The sequence below is a fragment of the Tarenaya hassleriana genome, unplaced genomic scaffold (genome assembly GCF_000463585.1).
Source record: "Tarenaya hassleriana unplaced genomic scaffold, ASM46358v1 Cleome5, whole genome shotgun sequence".
Classification (NCBI taxonomy): Eukaryota; Viridiplantae; Streptophyta; class Magnoliopsida; order Brassicales; family Cleomaceae; genus Tarenaya; species Tarenaya hassleriana.
The window spans coordinates 3539655-3563823 of NW_010967707.1; the positions used below are offsets into that span (position 1 = coordinate 3539655).

Genomic DNA, 24169 nt, shown 5'->3' on the forward strand with positions numbered 1-24169 from the left:
AATATATATACGCAGCGTGACAAACTCTAGTTTTGTTCTTCACTGATTGGCTTTTTCTTGCGAGGTCCGCACTCCACATAGAATCTCATCTACGGAGAATTTTCTCTCCCGTTTCTCACGCGTCGGGAAAGTATTTTCGGTTCCGGTAAGATTTCCGAATTCACTGGAGGCGCTGCTACTTCGTTGTTTCCCGTGCGGATTTTGATTCATTCATTTATTTTTGAAGTTTTTTTTTTTTTTATCTTTTGGATTTTTAGAAGACGAGGAGATTTTCGAATCGGAGCAGGGGGGAAATGTCCGAGTACAAGGATGCGTTGTTGGGGAAGACGAAGTACCACGATGAATGTCCTGGTTGTAAGGTTGAACAGATGAAGGAGCGCCGGCGAGGATTTCCTTTCCGGGAACTTGTCTTCGTTTGGATCATCGTCCTCTCCACTTGTGAGCAATTTCGATTTCGAATCTTCTTTTGCTGTTTGTTGTTCAAATGAAATGCTCGTTCTGATTTTGTGATGTGAGACGAACTGTGTTGGTACAATCTTGGGTTCGTCTAATTTATGTGGATTTAACGCTGGGAGGAGATTTAGGAGAAGTATTGTTCTATTCTCATTGTAATTTCTAATTTGAATCGATTGTGGCCAAACTTTCTTGTGTTGAAAGTAATTCTTAATAATCCATGTCCGTTGCAAATGTTCTCACTTGTATTCATGTGTTTGTGATTTCTCAGCTCTTCCAATTTCGTCTCTGTATCCTTTCCTCTATTATATGGTGAGTACTTGCTTACCAGAGTTTACGATTATAACAGATTTAATCCTTTCATTAGGTTTTGTGGGTCTGAATTGTGAGAAATTTCAGCATGGGCTGAAATTGTTTCCATTCCATTGTTATCTTACGGATGGTGCTGAGCCACGTACTCCGGTTTTCTTGTTTGTGTTCTCAGATTGATGATTTTGGTATTGCAAAGACGGAAAAAGATATTGGCTTTTATGCCGGATTTGTGGGTGAGCTGATATGAAAGCTGCATTGTCTCTGTCATGTGTTCTGGTACGCTGGTTTCTCTGTCATTTGTTCTAATTGACCTCTGAATACTTTGAAGGTAGCGCATTCATGCTTGGCAGAGGAATGACATCTGTGTTCTGGGGCATTGTTGCGGATCGCTATGGAAGAAAACCGATTATTCTCTTAGGAACCATCTCAATGTTGGTACCTCAAGCTCTTTCTATATCTTGAATCCATATTCATGTTCAAGACGACTGACTAAGATTTCGATGCAGTGCTATTCTCAACACTCTCTTTGGCCTTAGCTTAAATTTTTGGATGGCAGTTGCCACGAGGTTTTTTCTCGGTGCTTTCAACTGTTTGCTTGGGACAATGAAGGTATCCTTTTCCTATCCTGTAATCACTTTGTTTCTTATTTCTGCTCACCCAAAAATATCTCCTGTTAAAAAGAATGTTGTATTTCCCAAATCCGATGATGAATGTGACAACTTTCAGGCATATGCAACGGAGATATTTCGTGATGAATACCAGGCTATGGCAATGTCAGCTGTAAGCTTTTCCTTGTTATTTTCGCATTGTTTTGTCTGAACATATGATGAAGTATGTCACTGGTTATGTTTTTCTTTCCAGGTTAGTACAGCATGGGGCATCGGATTGATCATTGGACCTGCTCTGGGAGGTTTTCTTGCACAGGTAACAAACTAAATTTCTTAGCACCCTTGGTGAACGTAGAATATCTCTGTCCCATTATGATCCTCTGCCCTTTGAACGTTTTGTCTTTTGGTCTCTCAACGTAAGAATCAACTTTGTTGTCCGGGTAGTTGATCTTGCAGAAAAATATTGGCTGACGCATTTTCAGTTTTCTTTGACGCAAATTGTCTGTGATCCGTTTGTTGTTTTCCTGTCCCATTCTAATGTCGTTACATCTTTTCCCGAATTCAGCCAGCAGACAAATATCCAAATATATTCTCCAAAGAATCCATATTCGGCAGGTTTGTATCTTTGCCATACAAATTGCCGCTTCATCTCTACTCCAACACCCTTTGTATGTGGTGGAATTGAATTTGGTGTTTTTCTAACATATGAAATGCAATGCAGATTCCCATATGCCTTGCCCTGCTTCACTATATCAGCTTTCGCATTGTTGGTGACTGTATGGTGCTGCTTCATTCCGGTATGCTCTTTACTGTCCATTTTGGGGTTGTGGTAGGCTGTCTTGGAGTTGATTCATTCAAAAATACAGGCTAGGGCGTCTGAGAAAAGACTACATGTCTCTTTTTATGTTTCTGCCACATAGGAAACATTGCACAATCACAAGCAGGATACTGCATATGATTACTCGTATGAAGCTTTAGAAGCTAGCGAAAACACAGTGAAAGACGAAGGAAACAAGGATTCTAACGTTTCTCTCTTGAAGAATTGGCCCCTGATGTCATCTATCATTGTGTATTGTGTTTTATGTCTTCATGATACTGCATACTCAGAGGTGAGTATTTAATATTTACCTTTGGCATAGCTTGCTAGAGTTAATTAAAAATGCTTCTACGAGTATCAATATTTCGCGTTCTACATTCCTCATTTTCTCCAGTGCAAAATTTCATGTTCTACTTCTGTCCTCATTTTCTGATGTTAAAGTGCTTAAATCAACTAGGAGGGTATAAATATTTATGAAAACAGTGTTACAGCAGTTGGATCCTTTGCCTCTGTTGTGGTATTGCGTACATTGTCTGAACAAATATCTTAATCAATTGGAATTGGCTAATGCAGATCTTTGCATTGTGGGCTAACAGCCCGCGGAAGTATGGAGGTTTGAGCTTCTCAACTAATGATGTTGGCGCTGTTCTTGCTATCTCAGGTACTCAGAATGTCCTTCCTAGTGAAAATTTTTCGATTATGACAGTAAATCAGACTGACTTTCACATCCTTTCTCATGAAATGTTAGACTTAGTTGCTCACAAAGAGTTGGTTCTTCTTCTAGGCATTGGCCTCTTTTTCTTTCAGGTCACTATATATCCTTTCGCCGAGAGGCTGCTAGGCCCCATACTGGTCACCCGTTTTTCGGGGGTAAACTGATCACTCTGACTTTTAATAGCTCGTCTACTCATCCTACATCTAACTTTTTTCTGACATATTCCTTCATGAATGAGTTCAGGTGCTGATGATACCTCTTCAAACGTGTTACCCATTTATTGCCACATTGACCGGTCTTAGCCTAAGCTTGGTGCTAAATTGTGCATCCATTCTCCTGAATGTCTTAAGCGTAATTATCTTTTACTCAATTTTTGTTCTCCCATTTTCATGGACCTTTCGTGGAAGATAGTTTCTTTATATGCATATTCCTTTTATGAATGAATAGGTATCCGCAATAACTGGCTTGTTGATTCTGCAAAATAAAGCTGTGGTAAGTAAATTCAATCTCACTCTTTTGAGTTCCAACTCTCTGTTTCTCGTTCGTGTAACTGCCCGTTTATATAAATCTTTGCTCGAGTTAAACTTCTTGATCACATGAAACAGGATCAGCGCCAAAGAGGGGCGGCTAATGGCATAGCCATGACCGCGATGTCTCTCTTTAAGGCCATGGGTCCAGCCGCAGCCGGTGCCCTGTAAGTAAAACTTTCTGTTCGATATTTTACACAAAATTTAGCTGGCGTTTGACCTCTTTGTTCAATGGAACGCATATTATGTATGTGTTTGCCAATATCTCTGTTCTTGGCAGATTTTCTTGGAGCGAGAGGCGACTAGACGCTGCATTTCTCCCAGGTACGAAAAGTGAATTGTAGATATGGGTCTTTATATAATATGGTAGCAAGTTGGTTGATTGTTATTTGATTCCTTCGTCATTTACACGCTGCTATTGCTAAATGCGTATTATATATATACACATGTATGTATTCACGCTAAACATTTCCATGGTTGGTATTTATTTATACGTCTTTGATATCATGGCCATGCACAGGTGCGCATACGGTGTTCTTCGTCCTGAACGTGATAGTAGTGGTTGGTGTAGCTCTGACGTTCAGGCCATTTCTAACTACTCGGAGATGACCGATCACGTTGGATGTGAATTGCTCCAGAGTTCCTTCGACTTACGGATACAAATTTAAGAAGACGGTAGTTGTTTGGATGATTGGTTACCGGAGATTGCTAATGAAACCCAGCTAACTTTAGGCTTTCAATTTCATTTGTCTTTTTTTTTAATAAAGGAAATAAATATATTTTGCTAATAAATTGATATTTGAATAGCATTGTTGTTGGTACATCATGTCTCTGTGTTATTGATTTTTTTTCCTTTCTAACAAAATATATTTACTAAGAAAATCTTACTAAAATATATTTAATAAGAAATGTGCTCTTTGAATATCTACTCTTACACTAATTTCCAAGGCTTTGATGCACTGCCCTATTTTGTCTTTAGGGTTTAGCCCGTTGGCCTTTATTGAACAAAAAGACTGAACCGTTTTTAGATATTCAATAAATTGGTCCGTTTTGGTTTTATATATAATATAATAGGATTCGGCATAAAACCTGATGTTTGAGTACTCGCCTTGTCACTGTTCATCGGTTGATAGTAGCCGTGTAAACGGATTGGTTCGACCCAACCCATTCCAGCTCGTTCCGATCGGAAAAAGATTTAGCCCAACCTAATTAAATCCGTTTTTTAGTGAGTCAAAAATATATCAACACAGTCCATATCGTCTTAACCGTGAACCAAATTAGTCGGTCCGCGAGCCAAATACAAGACCCATCCAATTTTTGGACCCTATGCCAATGAACCGAATGGAACATCCTATGAGACAGCTCTGCCGAATATATGTGTTGGAGCTGTCGGGCAAAGACGGTCGCAACGTTTCTCACATGGCACATAATGTGCCATTGATCCTGAGGAGTAGCCGTGGTTCCTTCCTTCCTGCCACCACCGGGGCCCACTCCGCTATTTATTATGCATCTTATCACAGTTGAGCTACTTTTTCTCCCTCCATTTATTGTCCGAATTGTCACCACACCAGAGATCGACACCCTTTTGAATTTTTCGTCTTTAAAACCTAATAATATTGTTATTGTGTACACACAAAAAGAAAATTATAAAAGAATTTTATGTTTTTTAATAGAAAAGACCAAATAGAATAAAATTAGCATTTATAATAATTATAATAGTGAAAGTGTTGGATGGTGCCACTTTTGTTCACTTTTCATGTATCTAACCCGATTCCCCGTACTCATTCTTCCCTCTTCTTCCTTCAAAGACCTACTGCTATATGTCTGTTTGATGACGTGTCTTTAATTTGTAATCCATGGTTATTTATACAATACTCGGTTTGTTTCATTTTAATCTTTGTATATATATTATGAATATACCGAAATTAAAATCTTCTCTATATTATATACCGATTTTTGTTCATAATTTGAGATATCGTATAGAAATAGATAAATTTATAAGGGAACGACATGAATTTGGTGGGTTGATATTAGATTTTTAATATACAGATCTAAATATTAAAGAAATAAGTTTTTTTTTAGAAACTTAGAAATCGAAACACTCTCTTAATAATATTAAAAAAAAATCAGGAGTATCTCTCTAGTCTCTTTCACGTATATTATTACTTTATCTCTCAAAATATATAATTACTCCGATAAAGATTTTTGTTCTCTTGCAATATAGATGAAATCTCTCAATTACAGCCATAATATAAATAAAAATACCCCAAATTGATTTTATAAATAACCAGAAATATTTTTAAAAATTACGACTCGCACATATAAATTTTCCTAATTTTTCCATCTTCCTCTTCATATTTATGGCCACTAAAGAGGTTAAGTGGGGTTCCTACTGTTCGGTGTCAAAATTTATTTGCTTGATGATGAAATGTCAGAATGTTAGTTTAAAATGTTTTAGTATGTATATTCGTTTAGTTGGATATAAGAAATCAGGAAAACATTATTAATGGAGGTATTTTCTCTTTTCTTTTTTCAAATTTTAAAATAGAAAATTTAATATTAAGTCTAAAAATCTAAACATACATGTGTATATATATATATACTATTCCATACACATGCAGATGGTAATAATCATAAATTTTTCTCTGATTTAATAAATTCGAAATCCATTAGTATATATTCATATGTCAGAAAAGAGATCCAGGATCAAGGATTAGCTAATAACGTAATTGATTATTGCATGCTCGGAATATTTTCCTGATCCTATAAGAAGATGTCCGAATTTTCAGATTCAGATTTGATTTTTATTTATTTATTTAATAACAAAACTTTTTTAAAGAGCTACAAAATTGTTAATTACAATAACGAAAAGGACAAAAACTTAGATACGGATTTGGTGGAGGGCTGACGTGTACACTCTTCTTAACGGCTATTTTCACGTGGAGATTAGATTAGATGCGCATTTAATACATCTTCCGTAATTAATTAATGTGCCGTATACAGAAATATCTTGTCATGATGTGGCTATGCAACCCTCGTGACATTTTAGTGGCAATCCATTATTGCGTAAATGTAATTTTAATAAAATTTAAAATATTGAATTCTTATGCACACACATACGTACATACACCTATACATATACACAATTTATTTTAAAATAATTAGGTACAATTCGAATTTGGATTCGAGAATTAAGCATCACTAATAGCCATTACGTGTAACATAGGACAGGAACAAGACACAAAGATATGTCGGCTTTGAATTGGAACCCGTATATGAAGCCTGTCTAAATGAAACACGCATAAAATTTATTTTTTGTCGTTTATTCAAATAATAACTGATTTCTCAATGAAAATGACATCTACACATTTCATCCATTGAATCGAGACAATATTTTGCCCGTATGTCATGTTGGAGACTTTATCTTCTAACTACCCTTTTTTTCAATAAAAAGATGTAAATTACGTTATCTAGATATTTGAAAAGAAATACGATTTTCTTATTAATACACCATTAACTTTTCTACTAATATAAACATTATTATTTTAAATTTTTTAAATTTAAATGTAAAAATAAAAATTAGAAAAATGTTGTCTTCGATAATGTATAATTTAATGATATGATAAAAACAGAGAAAACTAGTTGATTTTTTACAATTTTTTAGGGAATCAGATAAAAGTTTAAATTTTAAAACTAATTTAATATATTCAAAAAAAAAAAATTTAAAAGTTTGAATGGATAAAGAAATTTTTCTGTATTTGTTATATTTATTACTGAATAAGATAATTAAAAAACAAAAGTATATAAAGTTTTCTTTTAAGATGATAGCTATTTTCAACCAAATCAAGTACAGAGTTGATATATGTATCTATTATTCAAGAAATTACATTAACTAGAGTAAAAAATAGTTTTATAGATAGTTCGTAAATTATTCATATCCTATTAAAACATATTTTATTCAACATAAATATATTTAAATTTAATACTTTCAAAAATAAATTGAATCCTTAGATTTAAAAAATTAATCATCTTATTTGGTGGAATTTATTAATATCATAGTATTTTTTGTTATATACGGAACATTTGTAATAATTGACAAATTAAAATAAAATTATACAACAACATCATATTTAAAATTCATAATTCGAAATTCAAAATTTTAAAAGAAAAAAAACTATCTTTATTATAGAATTAAATATCTAAAAATGATCTTACTCCATTCAATATTTGGTAATAACAATTGCAACAAACAACAATATATTATTTGAATGGGCCCAAGTCGACGACAGATACAGAAAGAAAGGATAGTTTTAATCGTGAAAATTATCTTTGGAGTTACAAAATTCAAATTGACAACTTCGATTATTTGTTTATAAGTAGATAAATACCAGGAGGAAAACAAAATGAAATTTTCTTACTAAAAAAAAAAAACAAAATGAAATCTTTTGTATCCATTAAATTGACTGAAAACAGAACCCGGAATCAGGAATAAAAAAATAGATTCAGGTAACATATACATACAGTGACGTGCGCAAGGACGCATGGGAAGGAGGTCGGGTCAAATACAGCTTGGAGCCCTCCCCTTCCTTCATGGTCGTTTGATCGCTCTCTTTTACTAATAGCTTCCCCTCGTCTCTACAGTTTTCATGTTTTGCGCGTAGAGATAGAGAGAGCGATTGGAATTCGAGGTATGCGAAATTTTCTGTTTGGGCGATTTTCCTCTCCCTCTTTCCCGAGAAACGCATTCGTACGTTGCAGGATTCGTTGAAATTGTTTCCCCGAGATTCTGGGTTATTTTCTCGCCATTGGGATGTTTTCGTCGAGTTTTTTTTTTTTTATTTTTATTGACAGTCCGATTTTTCTTGTTCTTTGTGCTTATCAGTTGTTTGGGTTCAGCCTGAGAATCGGTGAGCTGAGATTTCATTTTCCCTTTCAAAAAATCTCCTCGAGATTCTGTTTGTTTATACTTTATATCGCATGGCAATTTCTTCGTTTTTTTTTGTGTAGTGATGGTTAGTTTTTTTATTTTTCAATTTTGATTCGTATGTTTGGATTCAGCCTGAGATTCGGCGAGGTGATATTTGCGGCGGTTTTGTTAGCTCGGTGAAAATGGCGGAAGAGCACATGGAGACGCTGTTGAAGAAGAACTACCATGAAAATTGCCCGGGTTGTAAGGTTGAGCAGATGAAGCAGCTCCGTCGAGGATTCCCTCTCTGGGAGCTTTGTACCGTTTGGATCGTCGTCCTCTGCACTGGTAAGTGGTAAAATATGATAATACCTAGAATCATACCGAATTTCTGAAACCAATTTGTGACGGATTGTGTCGATTTCTCTATAAACTTGCTCCATTTTATTGTATGGTTCCGTTGTTTGAATCGATATTTTTTCATCAGGGCACTGTACTCAATTCGAATTCTGTTCAATAATTGATGTAATCGTGGAAAGAACTGTGGGTCACGGTGTTAGAACTCCTCGAATTTATTGGAGTTTTAATGAGATTGGGGAGAAAATGTTTGGCTTAAAGTGATAACTACCGCAATTTTGACTCATCAGAAGAAAGTTTTCTTGTCTCTAAAGCAAGACTCTGAGTGCATTTTCAACTGCGATCTCACTTTTTGCTTATTGCGTCTCTTACTTTTCAGCTCTGCCCATCTCTTCTCTGTTCCCGTTCCTTTATTTTATGGTGAGTATCCAGTCTAATCTGTTCTGGTTGGTTTTATGGTGTTTTGGCACAGTTTCTTTATGTGCTGTGTTTCATGTGAAGGCAAAATTTCATGACCATGGTTATTAACTACTGACATTCAGAACCCAGAAAGTTTTATTTTGTCATGAATTCAACTGTGAACTCCGTATGCTTTTTACTGTTTCTAGATTGGTGATTTTAAAATCGCACAAAAGGAAGAAGACATTGGCTTTTATGCTGGATTTGTTGGTGAGTTTCAGTCTTTACCGCAATATCTTTTGTCATCCATATTTCTGTTGCTTTCGGTTTTCCATCTGCTAATTGACCTGGTTGTACGGTAAAGGTTGCTCGTTTATGCTTGGCAGAGCATTTACATCTGTTGCCTGGGGGATGGTTGCTGATCGTTATGGTAGAAAACCTGTAATCCTCCTTGGAACGGGTTCAGTGTTAGTATTCTAAAGTTGCTTCTCGATTCGTCTTTTGTATGAGATTGTTTATTTGCAGTATATAACTCTGTTAAATTCATCACAGGGTGATATTCAATACTCTCTTTGGCTTAAGTTTGAATTTTTGGATGGCCATCATCACAAGGTTTTGCCTTGGAAGTTTCAATGGTTTACTTGGACCTATTAAGGTACCTTTTCTCTGCTACTTATTCGTCTTACATACACTTCACAACTTCTCACAGCTCTTTATACGAGTCTTTCAATATCTTATAGCTTCTTATTTAATGTTGTGCACTTCAGGCTTATGCAATGGAAATTTTCCGTGACGAATATCAAGCGTTAGCTCTCTCAGCCGTAAGTTTTGTCTTGAGCTTATCTTTTTTTTCCCTATCAATGTATCTTCGTCATGTTGTGACATCTGGAGACTTATTCGACTGCAGGTTAGTACGGCATGGGGAATTGGATTGATCATTGGCCCAGCCATGGGAGGATTTCTTGCACAGGTGCTCCTTCCCAGACTCTTGACATGAGAATTTGAATCTTGTTACAATATATACATTGGCCCCTCTTTGCTCTTGCTTTTCGCAGTTTTCTTTTTAGTGCTTCTGATATTTTTTTGCCACTGATTCAGCCGGCAGAGAAATATCCCAACATATTCTCCAAGGAATCAATTTTTGGCAAGTATGTGACTTTTGGGTATATCAGAATTCTATTTTTTCTTCACCGCTATAACTAGTAATAGGTTCTGCAGTTCAAATGTTTTACGCCCTTTGCATCTCTGAAACAATATTCTCACCAGAGTTTAAATCATAATGCAGATTCCCGTACTTCTTGCCATGTTTTGTAATATCACTCTTTGCTTTAGGGGTGACAATAATTTCCCTCTGGATTCCGGTAAGCTACTGACTTGTCCATATCTGATTTATCGTAAATCTTTACTGCCTTGGAAGTATAAAGTGCTTTCTCAGTTCTTAATTTTCTCCTTGATTACTGTCCCTCTTATCATTGTCTCTTCCCTATCCAGGAAACATTACACAATCACAAGTTTGATGATGCGTCACATGATGATTCTTACGAAGCTCTGGAAGCGGCGAGTCATGACCCAGACTTTGATGGAAAAGCAGGGAGAGATGAAGGAAGTTCTCTCTTAAAGAATTGGCCACTAATCTCGTCTATCATTGTTTATTGTATTTTTTCACTTCATGACATGGCTTACACAGAGGTAGATCATTTCACTATTTATGCATCTTGCTGTCCTTTCTCCTCTTATTGTTTGTTCATTTACGATTAAATTGTGAGTTTACCCTACAGATATTTTCCTTGTGGGCAAACAGCCCCAAGAGATATGGAGGTTTGGGATACACCACCTCGGAAGTGGGTTCAGTTCTTGCCATTTCAGGTGAGAAGGACAAGCACGTTCATTTATGTGTTTTCTCTTTTGAATTTGCGTGCTTTTCTGCGCTTCTGTTTTCATATAATACTTCGACAAGTTTTTTCCAAAGAAATTATCTGCAAGAACTATGCTGACCTACAGTTCTGCTTTCTAGGTTTTGGTCTCCTTGTATTTCAGCTTTCATTATACTCTTACCTGGAGAGGCTTTTAGGACCTATCAAAGTTACCCGTTTTGCTGCGGTAAGTCCTGTAGTCGTTACATTACTGATGTTCTTATTCAAAATCTTGTGAATTTGTCTCTGTGTGCGCAAGAAAAATCTTAAGTTACGTTGTTTCCTGTCCGTAGGCTCTGGCTATACCCCTTCTCTCAAGTTACCCGCTTATAGCCAAGCTATCTGGTTTCACCCTTAGCCTGGTGTTGAATTGTGCTTCCGTCGCTAAGAATGTGTTAAGTGTAAGCTCCTGAGATCTTTTCTTATCTGTCACTCACAGAGCATCAACCCCTTTTTTAAAAACCAAAGATTGTGGTTCCAGAGAAATCGAAAATATTTGGATTGGAAATATTTCTCAGTTTCATAGGACTGATGGCTTAGTAATTGCATTTCTCTCTATGTAGGTGTCTGTTATAACCGGCTTGTTCATTCTTCAAAACCAAGCTGTGGTAAGTACTCTTCGACACTACATTTTTTCCATCTGCAGTTTCTATTTGGGCGGAACTGACATCATACGTCTTTTGTCCAAAAAATCTCCGAAATAACAGAAACAACATCAAAGAGGGGCGGCAAACGGCATCGCCATGACGGCGATGTCAATCTTTAAAGCGATTGGTCCAGCTGCGGCAGGAGTCCTGTACGTGATTTTCCCGTTCTACATTCTGCTCATGTTTTGCCGTAGTTTCTCTGCTTAAAATGCTTTAAAAATTTATTCACGGCAGATTTTCGTGGAGCGAGAAACGTCAAGATGCCGCTTTCCTTCCGGGTACGACACATCTTGCATACATAAATCTTCATATGAATTCTGTTTTCCGAGCCCTTTTCGCAATCAAAACAGAAAAGAGTAGGATATAATTCTGAAAGATAGGGAAGTTCATATTTGGTAGTCACTATAGGTGTAAAACCCTGCCTGTGAAATGACGAAGCTGAATACAAATGCAGGCACACAAATGATTTTCTTCATACTGAACGTGATCTTGGCCATTGGAGTCGCTTCAACGTTCAAGCCGTTTTTAGCCGAAGCTAAATAGGAAACCAAGGGTTGAAGAAAGCTGACATCAAGGGGGCCCTTACGGTGGATTCATCTTGTGATGAGACAAAGCATGCCGATTCTTTAAGAAGAAAACCGGATGCATTCGATTTTGGTTCAGATGCAGTTAAATGTTGTTAAGTTTGATTATATTCGATGATCATATGCAATCGAATGGATGGTGGGTCCAGGGGCTAAAACCTATACATCATGCCACATGTGATATGAGAGACATGGGAGGATTCTGTACGGAAAAGATGTGTACGAGAGACATGAGATGTGATGCTAATTTTTCCATTTTGTTAAAATTCTAAAATAAAGTATTTTGATGAGACATAGCAAAATTATATTATTTTTAGACAATTTATTAATGCACATAGGTAAGATTAAAAAGTTAAGTTGCAAAGATTCTTTTTTGTTTAATTATATTTGATCAAATTTACTCAAAGAAAAGGATAAAACAAAATGAAATGATGTATTGATGCGTATCAAAATGGAAAAAAAGGGGTTGGCCAAAAACAGATACAGTACTGAAAGGAGATTCCTTTCATGGCGGTTTCATCACTCTTCTTTTTTGGTAATGGCGTCCTTATCTTACCCATCTTCATGTTTTCCGTAATATATAAAGAGAGGGGTTGGAATTCGAGGCATGAGAAATTTTCTGTCCGGGCAATTTTCATCTCTCGCTTTCTCGAGAAACACATTTGTTCGTCGAACTTGTTTCCCCGAGATTCTGGTTGATTTTCTTGTCATCGCAATGTTTGCGTCTGTTTTAATTTTCCATCCACTGTCTGAATTCTCTCCCTGTGCGCTTGTTTGGATTCAGTCTGATATTTTCTGATTTTTTCTATCGCCATGGCAATATCCTCGTTTTTTTTTTTGTGTAGTGATGGCCAGTTTTTTGTTCTGTTTTTTTTTATTCGTATGTTTGGATTCAGCCTGAGATTCGGCGAGGTGATATTTGTGGCGGTTTTGGAGCTCGGTGAAAATGGCGGAAGAGCACATGGAGACGCTGTTGAAGAAGAACTACCATGAAAATTGCCCAGGCTGTAAGGTTGATCAGATGAAGCAGCTCCGTCGAGGATTCCCTCTCCGTGAGCTTTGTACCATTTGGATCATCGTCCTCTGCACTGGTAAATTGCTACAATCATCCCAGTTTTCTGAAACCCATTCGCGACAATCGCATTCAGTCATGATTTGTGATGGATAGTGTCTTCTCTTTATACTTAATTCCATTTGTTTGTATGGCTCTGTTGTTTAAGCGGGATTAAGTGCGAATCATTGCTATTGTTCATCTGGGCACTGCTATACTCAGTTCGAATTGGGTTTTGTTCAGTTGATGGAATAGATAGGAAGAATTGTGGGTCATGGTATTTGATTTTCACGAATTTGTTGGAGTTGTAATGATATTGTGGAGAAGATCATTGGCTTAAAGTGATAATTTACTGTTATTCTTGTGTCAAAAGCAAGATTATGAGTGCATTTTAACTTGCGATCTCTTGGTTTCATAATTTCAGCTCTGCCCATCTCCTCTCTGTTCCCATTCCTTTATTTTATGGTGAGTATGGAATCTAATCTTTCTTGGTTCTCTGGTCTTTTGTGATCTGTTTAACCAGATATTCATCACTGGTACTGCCTCTCATGTGCTAATTTTCATGACCAACTCACGGTCGGAAGAACATTTTTCTTTTCTTAACATGAACTCAACTGTGGAATTGGTATGCTTTTTTCTGTTTCTAGATTCGTGATCTTAAAATAGCTGAAAAGGAAGAAGACATTGGCTATTATTCTGGATTTGTAGGTGAGTTTCAGATTTTAGTAAACGTTTTACCACGTTATCTTTTGTCATCCTTATTTCTGTTACTTTCGGTTTTCCATCTGCTAATTGACCTGGTTGTACGTTAAAGGTTGCTCGTTTATGCTTGGCAGAGCATTGACATCTGTCGCCTGGGGGATGGTGGCTGATCGTTATGGTAGAAAACCTGTAATCCTCCTAGCAACGGGCTCAGTGTTAGTATTCCAGAGTTGCTTTCCAATCTTGCATCTGTATTTCTATAGTAGTACTCTGTTAGCTGGTTTGTTTTGGTATGAGACAATGTGTATTTGCAGCATATAACTCTCTTAAATTCATCACAGGGTGATACTCAATTCACTGTTTGGCCTAAGTTTAAATTTTTGGATGGCCATCATCACAAGATTTTGCCTTGGAAGTTTCAGTGGTTTACTTGGACCTATTAAGGTACGTTATTCTCTGCCACTTATTCATATTCCGTACACATCACAAACTTCTCACAGCTATTGTGCACTTCAGGCCTACGCAATGGAAATATTTCCTGACGAATATCAAGCGTTAGCACTCTCAGCTGTAAGGTTTTTTTCTCGAGGTTATGTTTTTTTTTTTAATCTCAAGTGTCATCATATTAGCACATCATGGCCCTGCAGGTTATATTTGCAGCAATATAATTCTCATATCTGACTGCAGGTTAGCACATCATGGGGCATTGGATTGATCATTGGCCCTGCCTTGGGAGGTTTCCTTGCACAGGTGCTCTTTCTCATACTCTTGACAGGAGCATTTCAATCTTGTTACAATATATGCTTTCCCCCTCTTTTTTCTCGCTCTCTTTTACTGTTTCTTATATTTTCCCCCCTTATTCAGCCACTTGGGAATGAGGCCATGTTGTTGTTGTTGTTGTTGTATTCAGCCAGCGGAGAAATATCCGGGCATATTTCCCAAGGAATCAATTTTTGGCAAGTACGTGAATTTTAGTGTAACTAAGTTCTCTTTTTTCTTCACTTGTATAATTTATAGCAGGTTCTGCAGTTTAAACGTTTTGCGCTTTCTGCATCTCTGAAACAATTGTCTCAGCATAGTTAAAATCATAATGCAGATTCCCGTACTTCTTGCCATGCTTTGTAATATCACTCTTTGCTTTAGGGGTGACAATAATTTTCTTCCGGATTCCGGTAAGCTATTGATTTGTCCATATCTGATTTTTTGTATATCTTTTCCTGCCTTGAATGTACAAAGGGCTTTCTCAATTCTTATTTTTCTCCATGATTAATGGCCTCTTGTCATTCTCTCCCATATCCAGGAAACATTACATAATCACAAGTTTGATGATGCATCACATGATGAATCTAATGAAACTCTGGAAGCGGCAACTCATGACCCTGCTGGCTCTGATGGAAAGGCAGAGGGAGACGAAGGAAGTTCTCTCTTAAAGAATTGGCCACTAATCTCGTCCATCATCGTTTATTGTATTTTTTCACTTCATGACATGGGTTACACAGAGGTAGATTATTTCATTATATATTTGCATCACCCTGTCCTTCTACTTTTGTTCTTTAATCATGTACGGCTAATATGTGAGTTTCTCCAGCAGGTGTTTTCTTTGTGGGCAAACAGTCCCAGGAGTTATGGAGGTTTGGGCTACTCCACTACACAAGTGGGTTCAGTTCTTTCAATTTCAGGTGAAAAGGACTAGCATGATCATTTTATATGTTTACTCTTTTAAATTTACATGATTTCCCCGGCTTCTGTTTTTTGTATAATTCTTCTCCAACTAGATTTTGCCGATGAAATTATCTGCAAGAACTGTGCTGAGTTACATTTCTGCTTTCTAGGTTTTGGTCTCCTTGTCTTTCAGATTTCTTTATACTCTTACGTGGAGAGGTGTTTAGGAACTATCAAAGTCACCCGTCTTGCCGGGGTAAGTCCTTTAGTCATAACATTATTGAATGTTCTCATTGAAAATCCTATGATTTTGTGACCAAGAAATGTCTAAGGCTACGATGTGTCTTCCTGTTCTGTAGGCTCTGGCGATACCCCTTCTCTCATGTTACCCACTTATAGCCAAGCTATCTGGTTTCACCCTTAGCCTGGTGTTAAATTGTGCATCTGTCGCTAAGAATGTGTTAAGTGTAAGTCCCGAAAATCTTTACTTATCTGTTGCCACCGAGCACGGAATGTGCGATATGTGGATCTAAATTCTGGTTTTCCCCTCTCGATAATCTTTTTCAAATCCAAAGATTCTGGTTCCAGAGAAATCGAAAATATTGTGGCATTTTCTCTTCATGTAGGTGTGTGCTATCACAGGATTGCTCATTCTTCAAAACCAAGCGGTGGTAAGTAATTTCATCCGTCGTCCATTACTGTCCAACCCATACGCAGATTAATTAGCTGCTTCTGTTTCTGAAGAAAACTGAAATGGGACATTTTTGCTGAACGACAGAAACAACGCCAGAGAGGGGTGGCGAATGGCATCGCCATGACGGCAATGTCACTGTTTCAAGCAGTTGGCCCATCTGCGGCAGGAGTCCTGTACGTGACTTATCCCCTTCTGCATTAGTTTCTCTGTTTAAAATGGCTTATAAAATGCATCAATGGCAGATTTTCGTGGAGCGAGAAACGTCGAGATGCCGCTTTCCTCCCAGGTATGGCACGTAAAATCTTCGTACGAAGAATTCTGTTTTCGCAGCCAAATACAGAAGAATAGTACGATGTTCATGTTCGGTGTAGACCTCTCTTTGGAAATGATGAACCTGAATGCGTTTCCTGGTATGATGATATTCATTTGCAGGCACACAAATGATTTTCTTCATGCTGAACGTGGTCTTGGCCATTGGAGTAGCTTCAACGTTCAAGCCGTTTTTAGCCGAAGCTCGATAACTATATATATATATATTAATATATTTATTTGGACCCCATCTTGCAGTGATAAAAAGATTGCAGATTCTTTAAGAAGAAAGCCGACACTTTCGGTCTTGATACCGAATTTGGTTCGATGTATAATGGACCGACGGCCCATCGACGAATAAATTAAAATATGCAACCTCTTTCCGTACACTACTCGCCTCGCTGCTGTATAGGATAGCTAAAATCTTCAAATTTTGTTACAGTTTTAAAGTTAATACAGTGTTAAAAAAAAGTTAAATAGTATTTATAATTGTTATATGCATCAGGCTATCAGCATTTGTCAATTAGCCACACTTATATCATGTATAAGGTCATTGTTCTATATATATCGATCATATGAAAGCTAATTAATACATTAGAATACAGACTTTTGATTTTTGCAATTAAATTACCAATGAGAAAATGGGCGTAAATAAACCGTCAAAACATTTTTTAACCTAAAATTTTAAAAATAAATAAACATTTTTTATTCACTGCAAAAAATTATTTATTCTAACGGGTAATAATAATAATAATGTTACAAAAAATTAATGATTAAAATATCTATGCAAGTTACAATTTTGAAGTTGACGTAGACAACTATTTCCATCCAAATAAAAACAAAAGGAAATGTTTAAGTATGCACTAAAAAGAAATGGACAGAAAACTGAATACAAATAGAAAAAAAAACGAAATTGACTAAAATTAAGAAGTTGACATATATAATTATTTCCATGTAAATAAAAGCAAAAAAATGTATAAGTATGCACTAAAAAGTAAAAAGAAATGGACTAAAAACTGAATACAAATAGAAAAAAAAATAACTAAAATTAAGAAGAAAACAAATGGGAATATGTGTTAAGTATGACTTTAAAAAAAAAGAAAAATCCATAAAAATTCCTCAAATCTTGAAAATCTACCAAAAAAATCTCTAAATAAAAATTCACTATATACATTTCCTAATTTCAAAATTATTTCTAAATTAATACCCACAAACAAACTCCGTTAGTTTGCCGTTTTGAAATATGACATGGTATTATAATATACACAAGTGACACGTAGATATCATATAAAAAAATTGACAAGTCAGCAAATCGAATTTGATTAAATCGGTTTATATAAACCGATCTTTTATACCAAAATTTTTTCAAAAAACATTTTTTTTATTAATTTGCTCTCCTTTTTTGTTCTCCTCCTCCAATACTATTATACTATACAACGGAGATATTATGCCGTTTGTGTGTGGATATTAATTTAGAAGTAATTTTGAAATTAGAAAATTTATTTAGTAAATTTTTAATGGGACAAACTCAAATTTTTTTTTTGAAGTTTTCTATTTATACAAAAAAAACTTTCTACTTCAAATTCATCATGCAAAAACATAAATTATTAATTTTTAACAAAAAAATCATTAACTATATAATTTCTTACAGACAATCTTTCACTTTAAATTTGTTATAAAATTATCAACTATTAATTTTAATAAAAAAATTAATCATCTATATACATTACTCAAAAATATGTTGTTTAAATTTATTATATAAATATATAAAAATTAAATAAAAAATATATATAAATTATATAATTTTAAAAATCACAATAAAACATAATATGTATTTAAATTTATTATATTATAATATTTAAAATTTACATAAATATTTATAAATATCAATATTTATATAATAAATTTGTATAAAAATATTATATTTAAAATTCAGTATGTTTTATTGATTGTAAATATTATATTTAAATTTTATTATATATTAAAATTTGAGAGGTTGTAAATTGATTATATTTTATTGGTTATAGGATTCTATATTTGAAATAGAATGCGTTTTCAGAATTTTAAATAGTTGATGATTTTTTTTTATCAAAATTATTATATAAATCTTTGAAAACATTTAAATTGATAATTTATAATCTCTAAAATAATAACATATAATAAAATTTTAAATATAATATTTACAACAATAAAATATACTCAATTATAATCTCTGAAATATTAATATAATTTTTTATATTTTAATAATTGATAATTTTTTATTATAATTAATAATTGATAAGTTTTTATAATAAAATTAAAATAAAATATTGGTTTTAAATAATTTGTATAGTTAATTATTTTTTTCTAAATTAATAGTTGATGATTTTTTATGATAAATTTTAATTTGATTTTTTTTTGGGTGTAAATAAGAAATTAGAAGGTTTTTTTGGGTTTGACCCATTTTTAATTAGGAATTTTTTTGTGATAGATTCCTTCTTAAAAAAAATTGACTACAAACTGAATAGTGAATACAAATAGAAAAAAAAAAACAAAACAAAATTGACTGAGAAAAGAAAGAAATTATAGCAGATTCATCACTTCAGCCATAGTACGTGAAGGAGAGGTCAAAGACCGCTGGTGGAGCCTTCTTCTCATGGCAGTCCCATCACTTCCGCGTCTTCGTCTCTTCTATTTTCATATTTTGCATATAAATAGAGTGAGAGGTCGGGATTCAGGGTACGCCAAATTTTCTGTCTGGGTGATTTTCTGCTCACTTTCTCGAGAACACATTCGTTCGTTGCTGGATTCGTTGAACTTTCCCCCCGATATTCTGGTTTAATTTCTCGCCGTCGCAATGCTTTCGTCTTTTTTTGTGTGTATTAACTGTCGGAATTTTTGGCGTGTCTGCTCGTTTGGATTCAGCCTGATTTTTTTTTCTTTCTGTCGCCATGCATTGTTCTCGTCTTGTTTTGTGCAATGACGGTGTTTTTTTTTTGATTCGTATGTTTGGAATCAGCCTGAGATTCGGTGAGGTGACATCTGTGGTGGTTTTGGGGTTCGGTGAAGATGGCGGAAACGTACATGGAGACGCTGTTGGAGAAGAACTACCATGAAAATTGCCCAGGTTGTAAGGTTGAGCAGATGAAGCACTCCCGCCGTGGATTCCCTCTCTGGGAGCTTTTTATCATTTGGATCATCGTCCTCTCCACTGGTAAAATTGCTACAATCATCCCAGTTTTTTTTGAAACCGATTTGTGACAATCACATTCGTCATGATCTGTGATGGATAGTCTCTTCCGTATATGCTTAATTTCGTTTCTTAATGGCTGTGCTTTAAGTGTCTGAATCATTGCTATTGTTCGTCAGGGTACTACTGCACTCGATTCGAATTCGGATTTCTTCAATTGATGTAATAGAATAGGAAGAACTATGGGTCATGGTATTGGATTTCCTCGAATTTGTTGGAGTTTTAATGAGATTGTGGAGAAGATTATTGGCTTTAACTGATGATTTACTGTTAAGTTGTCTCATCAGAAGAAGATTCTGTGCGTATAAAGCAAGATTCTGAGTGCATTTTCTACTGTGATTTCACTTCTTGTTTATGTTCTCTTGTTTTCTTCATTTCAGTTCTGCCAGTCTCCTCTCTATTCCCATTCCTTTATTTTATGGTGAGTATGCATTCTAATCTTTTTTTTTTATTTGGCTCAATGGAATTTTTTTGCCATGTTTAATCAGATATTCATCACTGATACAGTTTCTCTATGTGCAAATTTTCATGTGGAGGACAAAATTTCATAAACATGGTTCTTAACTGACGTTCATACCCAGAGTGTTTTACCTTTTCATGAATTCGACTGTATACTCTGTATGTTTTTTTCTGTTTCTAGATTGAAGATTTTAAAATAACAGACAAGGAAGAAGACATTGGCTTTTATGCTGGATTTGTCGGTGAGTTTCTGTTTTTACCGCTTTATCTTTGTCATCCATATTTCTGCAATTTGACCTGGTTGTATGTTATAGGTTGCACATTTATGGTTGGCAGAATATTGACATCTGTTGTCTGGGGAGTGATGGCTGATCGTTACGGTAGAAAACCTATAATCCTCCTTGGAACGGGTTCAGTGTTAGTATCCTGAAGATGCTTCACAATCTTGTATCTGTATTGCTTTATAATTCCTCGTGTATTTTTTTGGTGTGATTGTGTATACTCTTCTGAATTCATCACAGGGTAATATTCAATACTCTCTTTGGCCTAAGTCCAAATTTTTGGATGGCCATCATCACAAGGTTTTTCCTTGGAAGTTTCAATGGTGTACTTGGACCTATAAAGGTACCTTATTCTCTACCACTTCTCACAGCTCTTTAGATGAGTTTCTTATTCAATATTGTGCAATTCAGGCCTTTGCAATGGAAATATTTCGTGATGAATATCATGTGTTAGCATTGTCCAATGTAAGTTTATTCTCGAGCTTATGCTTTTTTTATCATCTAAAGTATCATCATATTTTGATACTTGGAGTCTTACTTGACTACAGGTTACTGCATCATGGGGAGTAGCATTGATCATTGGCCCTGCCATCGGAGGTTTTCTTGCGCAGGTTCTTTTTCTCATACTCTTGACCTCAGCATTTCAATCTTGTTCCAATATATATGTTGCTCCTTGTTTGTTCTAGCTGGTCGCTGCTCTCTTTTACTGCTTCTGATATTTTCTTCTTCTGCTTCAGCCGGCGGAGAAATATCCCAGTTTATTTTCCAAGGAATCAATTTTCGGCAAGTACGTAATTTTTAGGGTAACATAATTCAGATTTTTCTTCACATGTATGATGATTAGTAATAGGTTCTTCAGCAGCAATTCTTTGCTTTTTCTGGATCTATGAATTAATAGTCTCACCAAGAATTAAATCATAATGCAGATTCCCATACTTCTTACCCTGCTTGGCAATATCACTCTTTGCTTTAGTGGCGACGCTAATTTCCTTCTGGATTCCAGTAAGACGTTAACTTGTCCATATCTGATGATCATATATCTTTACTGCCTTAGAAGTACAAATTTCTTATTCATTTCTTGCTTTTCTCCATGAAAGCATGTAGTAACATGTTCAGCCAGACCCTGAGAAGATACTTTGCTAAAAATTAATGGCCCCCTTGTCATGGGATCCAGGAAACATTACACAATCACAAGTTTGATGATGTATCACATGACGAATCTACTGAAGCTCTGGAAGCGGCAACACATGATGGAAAAGCAGAGGGAGACGAAGAAAGTTCTCTGTTAAAGAATTGGCCACTAATCTCAGCTATCACCATTTCTTGTATTTTTGCACTTCATGACATGTCTTACACCGAGGTGGATAATTTCACTAGCTATCTGCATCATCTTGTCCCTCCTCTTTATTCATTAATCATGTATGATTAAATTGTGAGTTTCTCGTACAGATATTTTCTTTGTGGGCAAACAGCCCCAGGGAGTATGGAGGTTTGGGCTACTCCACTGCGGATGTGGGTTCAGTTCTTACAATTTCAGGTAAACAAGACATGCACGATTGTTCATGTGTTTACTCTTAGATTTGCATGCTTTTATCTGCTTCTGTTATTTTATCGTTCTTCTCCACCAAATTTTTGCCAATGAAATTATTTGCAAGAACTGTGCTTACCTACAGTTCTGCTGTCTAGGTTTTGGTCTCCTTGTTTTTCAGCTTTCACTATACTCTTACATGGGGAGGCTATTAGGACCTACAAAAGTGATCCGTTTTTCTGCGGTAACGGCAACATATACTGCTGTTCTTATTACATATCCTAAGATTTTGTAGGCAGGAAAATCTAATGTTTTTATTTTCCTGTTCGTAGGCTCTGGCTATACCTATCCTCGCAACTTACCCACTTATAGCCAAGTTATCTGGTTTCACCCTTAGCCTTGTGTTAAACTGCGCATCCATCATTAAGAGTGCTTTAGGCGTAAGCCCCTAAAATCTTTTCTTATCTGTTACACACACTGCACGGAATGTTCAATGTGGATCCAATTCTTCAACAAAAGATCCAGAGAAATCGAAAATATTTGAACCGGAGAATTTTCTGTTTTGTTTGACTGAGGACTTAATCGATTGCATTTCTTTTGACCTAGGTGTCTGCTACAACCGGCTTGTACATTCTTCATAACCAAGCTGTTGTAAGTTACTCTGAAAACTGCCATTTTCATCTGCCGTACTTCCTGTCCGTGTCTGAGCTTTTAGCCGCCTTTATTCGGGGAAAACTGACATTAGTACATGTTTTCTCCAAAAAATTTGCGAAACAACAGAAACAACACCAAAGAGGGGCGGCGAATGGCCTCGCCATGACAGCGGTGTCAGTTTCTAAAGCAATTGGTCCAGCAGCGGCAGGCGCCCTGTAATTCTTCATCTTACATTCTGCTCGTATTCCCATAGTTTATCTGTTGCTATATTAACATGCTTTATATATATGTCAATGGCAGATTTTCATGGGCTGAGAAACGTCAGGATGCTGCTTTCCTTCCGGGTATGACACATCTTTGCATACTAAAATCTTGATATGAATTCTGTTTTCGATCCCTTCATATTAAAAATACGACACAATTCCGCAGGATTATTATCAGTCCAATTGGTTTGGGAACAGATGGTATTCATATTTGCTAGTCACTAGGAGTAAATCTCACTTGTGGAATGATCCTGAATACATTTTATGGCCTTTGGTTTAAGCTCTATAGATTCGATTTTCTCAACTCTAAACTCTCACCCGAAGCCACAGTTATTTTTCCTCGTCATCACGAGGTAGGTTTAGAACATAAACAGTTTTATGCGACACGGCTCGAGATCTAAGGAACGTGATGTTGTTCGGATGCAGGCATGCAAATGATTTTCTTCATCCTGAACGCGATCTTGGCCATCGGAGTGGCTTTAACGTTCAAGCCGTTTTTAACCGTTGCTAAATAGGAAACAGAGTGGAATCTTGATAACCATGTCTTTGGACTCCATCTTGAAGAAAGCTGACATCAATGCTCCATATGTTGTTTAGATTCATCTTATGATCCGACATAGAATACAGATTCTTTATGAACAATCGGTCTTTTTTATTTACTGTTTTTAGTTTTTAGTTCTGTCGGGTTGTATGGTTCTTCATTGTCCCATTATTCAGTCGACGTGGGGGGAAAACTAATCAAAGTATTCAAAACCATTTCACTGCACCTGCAGATTTCGAACCATTTTCATTACGTACAAGTTTATATATGTATGTATAGATTTCGAAACCTCCGGGGTCACAGAAATATGTTTGCAATGGCTTCTATAACTGTGGTTCTACTTGATGTTAGCAGAATCATATTTTGGCAATATTATCATTAATAATATGAAACAATGTCGGTTTCATTGAATCATTTCTTACTGTTCGTCCGGCCTTTACCCGTTTGCTACAAAAACTATCACGTTTAATTATATATACTGCTTTTATTTTCGACTTTATATCAAATAAATGGAATGGCTAAACCTTTTTACACTCTCCAAGGCCTCGCACGGCATTG

At 35.7% G+C, this 24169-nt stretch overlaps 4 protein-coding genes across 14 annotated transcripts; all 4 read left to right on the plus strand.

Moving 5' to 3' along the window:
• Positions 1–15: 15 nt before the first annotated feature.
• LOC104826689 (protein ZINC INDUCED FACILITATOR 1-like) lies at positions 16–4250 on the plus strand. 3 transcript variants are annotated; one of them, XM_010559507.1, is made up of 18 exons: positions 16–145; positions 227–438; positions 725–765; positions 938–998; positions 1094–1196; positions 1272–1374; positions 1492–1545; positions 1627–1689; positions 1939–1988; positions 2095–2170; positions 2294–2482; positions 2764–2851; positions 2975–3060; positions 3149–3256; positions 3353–3397; positions 3511–3599; positions 3713–3756; positions 3953–4250. In XM_010559507.1, exons 2-18 carry the CDS (start codon positions 294–296, stop codon positions 4039–4041), a joined length of 1434 nt encoding a protein of 477 aa, XP_010557809.1. In that variant the 5' UTR covers positions 16–145; positions 227–293; the 3' UTR covers positions 4042–4250. The 3 variants fall into 3 exon arrangements, with proteins under 3 accessions (XP_010557809.1, XP_010557808.1, XP_010557807.1); XM_010559506.1 differs by having other exon boundaries at positions 261–438; XM_010559505.1 differs by having other exon boundaries at positions 17–145; positions 258–438.
• A 3647-nt stretch (positions 4251–7897) lies between these two features.
• On the plus strand, positions 7898–12530 carry LOC104826690 (protein ZINC INDUCED FACILITATOR-LIKE 1-like). 5 transcript variants are annotated; one of them, XM_010559512.2, is made up of 20 exons: positions 7898–7938; positions 8074–8120; positions 8315–8339; positions 8491–8686; positions 9075–9115; positions 9304–9364; positions 9459–9561; positions 9647–9749; positions 9862–9915; positions 10002–10064; positions 10193–10242; positions 10380–10455; positions 10586–10783; positions 10873–10960; positions 11109–11194; positions 11301–11408; positions 11571–11615; positions 11715–11803; positions 11889–11932; positions 12109–12530. In XM_010559512.2, exons 4-20 carry the CDS (start codon positions 8542–8544, stop codon positions 12195–12197), a joined length of 1443 nt encoding a protein of 480 aa, XP_010557814.1. In that variant the 5' UTR covers positions 7898–7938; positions 8074–8120; positions 8315–8339; positions 8491–8541; the 3' UTR covers positions 12198–12530. The 5 variants fall into 5 exon arrangements, with proteins under 5 accessions (XP_010557814.1, XP_010557813.1, XP_010557811.1 ...); XM_010559511.1 differs by lacking the exon at positions 8315–8339 and having other exon boundaries at positions 7921–7938; XM_010559509.1 differs by lacking the exon at positions 7898–7938 and having other exon boundaries at positions 7939–8120.
• A 99-nt stretch (positions 12531–12629) lies between these two features.
• Positions 12630–17153, plus strand: LOC104826692 (protein ZINC INDUCED FACILITATOR-LIKE 1-like). 3 transcript variants are annotated; one of them, XM_010559515.1, is made up of 18 exons: positions 12630–12773; positions 13135–13329; positions 13714–13754; positions 13937–13997; positions 14104–14206; positions 14333–14435; positions 14508–14561; positions 14679–14741; positions 14902–14951; positions 15088–15163; positions 15292–15492; positions 15580–15670; positions 15824–15909; positions 16013–16120; positions 16280–16324; positions 16432–16520; positions 16590–16633; positions 16780–17153. In XM_010559515.1, exons 2-18 carry the CDS (start codon positions 13185–13187, stop codon positions 16866–16868), a joined length of 1449 nt encoding a protein of 482 aa, XP_010557817.1. In that variant the 5' UTR covers positions 12630–12773; positions 13135–13184; the 3' UTR covers positions 16869–17153. The 3 variants fall into 3 exon arrangements, with proteins under 3 accessions (XP_010557817.1, XP_010557815.1, XP_010557818.1); XM_010559513.1 differs by lacking the exon at positions 12630–12773 and adding an exon at positions 12788–12932; XM_010559516.2 differs by lacking the exon at positions 12630–12773 and adding an exon at positions 12790–12932 and having other exon boundaries at positions 15583–15670.
• Positions 17154–19244: 2091 nt separating this feature from the next.
• LOC104826693 (protein ZINC INDUCED FACILITATOR-LIKE 1-like) lies at positions 19245–23874 on the plus strand. 3 transcript variants are annotated; one of them, XM_010559517.2, is made up of 18 exons: positions 19245–19471; positions 19655–19849; positions 20266–20306; positions 20526–20586; positions 20659–20761; positions 20866–20968; positions 21037–21090; positions 21174–21236; positions 21363–21412; positions 21552–21627; positions 21800–21985; positions 22075–22162; positions 22312–22397; positions 22486–22593; positions 22760–22804; positions 22934–23022; positions 23108–23151; positions 23497–23874. In XM_010559517.2, the coding sequence occupies exons 2-18, from the start codon at positions 19705–19707 to the stop codon at positions 23583–23585; spliced, it is 1431 nt and encodes a 476-aa protein (XP_010557819.1). In that variant the 5' UTR covers positions 19245–19471; positions 19655–19704; the 3' UTR covers positions 23586–23874. The 3 variants fall into 3 exon arrangements, with proteins under 3 accessions (XP_010557819.1, XP_010557821.1, XP_010557820.1); XM_010559519.2 differs by having other exon boundaries at positions 19245–19396; XM_010559518.2 differs by having other exon boundaries at positions 19245–19374.
• The last annotated feature ends 295 nt before the right edge of the window (positions 23875–24169 follow it).